At 61.9% G+C, this 2,634-nt stretch overlaps 1 protein-coding gene across 1 annotated transcript in view; it reads right to left on the bottom strand.

Annotated features, from left to right (window-relative positions):
• ARHGEF19 (Rho guanine nucleotide exchange factor 19) overlaps positions 1-1,396 on the bottom strand; it is an 8,546-nt gene extending 7,150 nt beyond the window's left edge. The window contains exons 1-2 of the mRNA XM_015565931.1: positions 762-1,396; positions 53-334 (exon numbers count right to left, since the gene is read on the bottom strand). Coding sequence (XP_015421417.1) covers positions 53-334; positions 762-1,176 — 697 coding nt within the window. The 5' untranslated portion in view covers positions 1,177-1,396. The remainder of the gene's footprint in view (positions 1-52; positions 335-761) is intronic.
• Between the last annotated feature and the right edge of the window lie 1,238 nt (positions 1,397-2,634).

Here is a 2,634-nt window from a genome sequence, read left to right as displayed (position 1 = left end):
CCCAGCACCTGGCTCCCGGGCTGCTCTGAGGGCCAAGGGGAGGAGCAGGTACCTTCCCGGGCTGCTCCAGCGCCTGCCCCTTGGGCCAGCGCTCTGGCTGCGGAGTGGCGCCCCAGGCGCAGGGAAGAGTGCAGCCGGGTCATCAGCTCAGAGGCCGAGAAGCGCCTCCGCTCGGGCCCCTCCAGGCCCCCTCGGGTGGGCCCCGCCAGCTCTAGAGGCCGAGGCTCCTCTGTGCTCAGAGGCGGCTCTGCCACCTGGCCAGGCTCCAGGAAGACAGCGTGGGCCTCGGCGCTGCCAGGGGCCTCTTCGCTCTGGTACACCCGCATCTTGCGCCCTGCAGGTGGGGTGAGAGCACAGGCTGGCGACCGCGGAGGTCTCTCCCACCTCCTCTCTGCCGCTGCCCTGTGGCCCTGAGCGTCTAGGCAACATGCCCAAGTGAAAGGGCAATGCGTTTGCTGAGAGCTGGTCCCCCGAGAAATGAAATCAACAAGAGGGGCAGAGGGAACACAGTGCCTGGCTGCAGTGGGCAAAGGGTGGGCAAAGGGCCACGGTGCCCAGGACAGCCACTCACTTGCTGTGACTGCAGGCAAGGCATTCCCCGTCTCCCTGAGTTCCGGGTCCCTATCACGAAAACCTACCACTCATCCTGCCTGTTTGGGGGGACTCTGGGGCTTAAGAGTCCTAAAGAGCCAGCAACCTCTCCCCTACTCACCCCCCTGGGCCACCCCGACCCCCCACCCCCATCACCCAGAGTGACTCACAGGCTGACTTCTTCTCCGAGCCATGGCTGGCTCGGCGCTGAGGCTGTGGGTGCTGGGGACCCCAGGGTCCCTCCAGAGGTGGGGGCTGGGCACTAGGACAGTGTGGCCAGCTGCCAGCCCTGCTGGGCCGCATCCCCCCACTGGGAGAGATCTCGGTGTCTGGGACTCCTGGGGACGGTGACCATAGCAGCCCTTGGAGAGGAGCAGGGGTCCCCAGGGACCAGCGGCTGCCAGGAGCCTGCAGCTCCTCTGGGGTGACAGGGAAGAGATCCAGACACACAGAGCTTGGGGGCTGCAGGGCGGGCAACTCCACAAAGGACAGACTCTCCTGCTGGCACACAGCTACTGGGTGGCAGGCAGTACCAGGTGGTCCAGCCAGGTGGGGCTGGAGGGTGGCAGGCGGCCCACAGTCCATTCCTCCTTTGCTCTGCCCGTCACCTGGGCCTGGAGGGGAGAAGATATCAGAACCAGACAACGGACAGCAGGGCTGGCCAGGAAGCCACCACGTCCTGGAGGCCTGGACAAACCCTTATGTAGACATGTGTACACACATGTGTACCAGCTCGCTCACACACCTAATGATATAGGAATCGCTAATACTTACATGGCATTTAATGAATGACAGGCCAGGAGCTTTATACATTGTATCTCATCTAATCCTCACAACAACCCTGAGTTGATGCTATTATTATCCCCATCCTATAGGTGAGGAAAGCGGGGCGCAGAGGTACTTGGTGAATGGTGGAACCGGGATTCAAACCCAGGCTGTCCAGCTTCTGAATCTGTGCTTTTAACCACCTTGTGCATTTTCTTACGTTGACATATGAGCAGATACACAGATGCATACACTGTCACGTACATCCACACGCATTTTCTCCCAAGTACACACACACTGACATACACAACTTCACAGATACGCTCAGACCTTTCACATTCACAGGCTCACACATTCACACACTTCTTTACACAACTACACATTTTCACACACAGGGGCCCGTCCGCTATTCACATGTCCACTCCAGCTTTCTCCCACTCCTGTTCCACTCACACTCATGCACCAGGATGCAGACACAAACACGCAGGCCAAGGAAGTCCTGGCTTTGGTGTTACCCAATCTCCCTGCCCATGCCCAGAGTTGCAGCTTTCCGTGCTGAGTGGTGCCCACACCCATGCCAAGCTGGCTGGGAGAGTCACAGACTGGCAGGCGCGCCACCAGGCAAATCAGGCTGGGCACTCCCAGGAGCAGGACAGGGAGGGGTCCCAGCCCCCCCAGCTTGGGGCGAGAAGGGTTTCTTCCCCACCCCGGCTCCCAGCCCCAGGATCAGGCCAGGCTGGACGGGTCCTCCCTGCATAGGAAGTCACCCCAGGGAGGCTGCTGAAGCCCCGGGACAGGCCTCATGACCCAGGGGTCCAAGCCCCCACAGCCCTGGCCCTCTGCCGGCGGCCCTCCTGCGCCCCTCACCTCTCCAGCTGAGGCTGCTGCTGATGGTCCGCTGCTCCGGCAGGGGAAGCCCTCTCTTTGCCCAGCTGGCTGGGGGAGATCCCACCCAGACAAAGAGTTTGATTCATCAAACCCTGTGGTGAGGCAAGCGGTAGGGAGGGAGGGAGGGAGCAGGCAGCGGCTGGGCGGGGGCCTACCCTAGCCTGGCCTCGCTGTGGGCAGGCGGGGCAGCGAAGACCCCCCCATCCCCAGAGGCCCCTCAGGCCAAAAGGGCAGTGCCCAGCCTGGCAGGGCCAGGAGGCCCCGGCAACAGAGACCTGGAGAAAGGGAGCCCTTTCAGCAGCAGCTGAGACACTGAGACCCAAAGTGCTGAGACAGTCGGGGACGCAGAGATGGAGACAGTGACGCTGACAATCTCAGACAGACCGGATA

Source organism: Myotis davidii, unplaced genomic scaffold (assembly GCF_000327345.1).
Source record: "Myotis davidii unplaced genomic scaffold, ASM32734v1 scaffold299, whole genome shotgun sequence".
Classification (NCBI taxonomy): domain Eukaryota; kingdom Metazoa; phylum Chordata; class Mammalia; order Chiroptera; family Vespertilionidae; genus Myotis; species Myotis davidii.
This window is presented reverse-complemented; position numbering and strand designations above follow the sequence as displayed.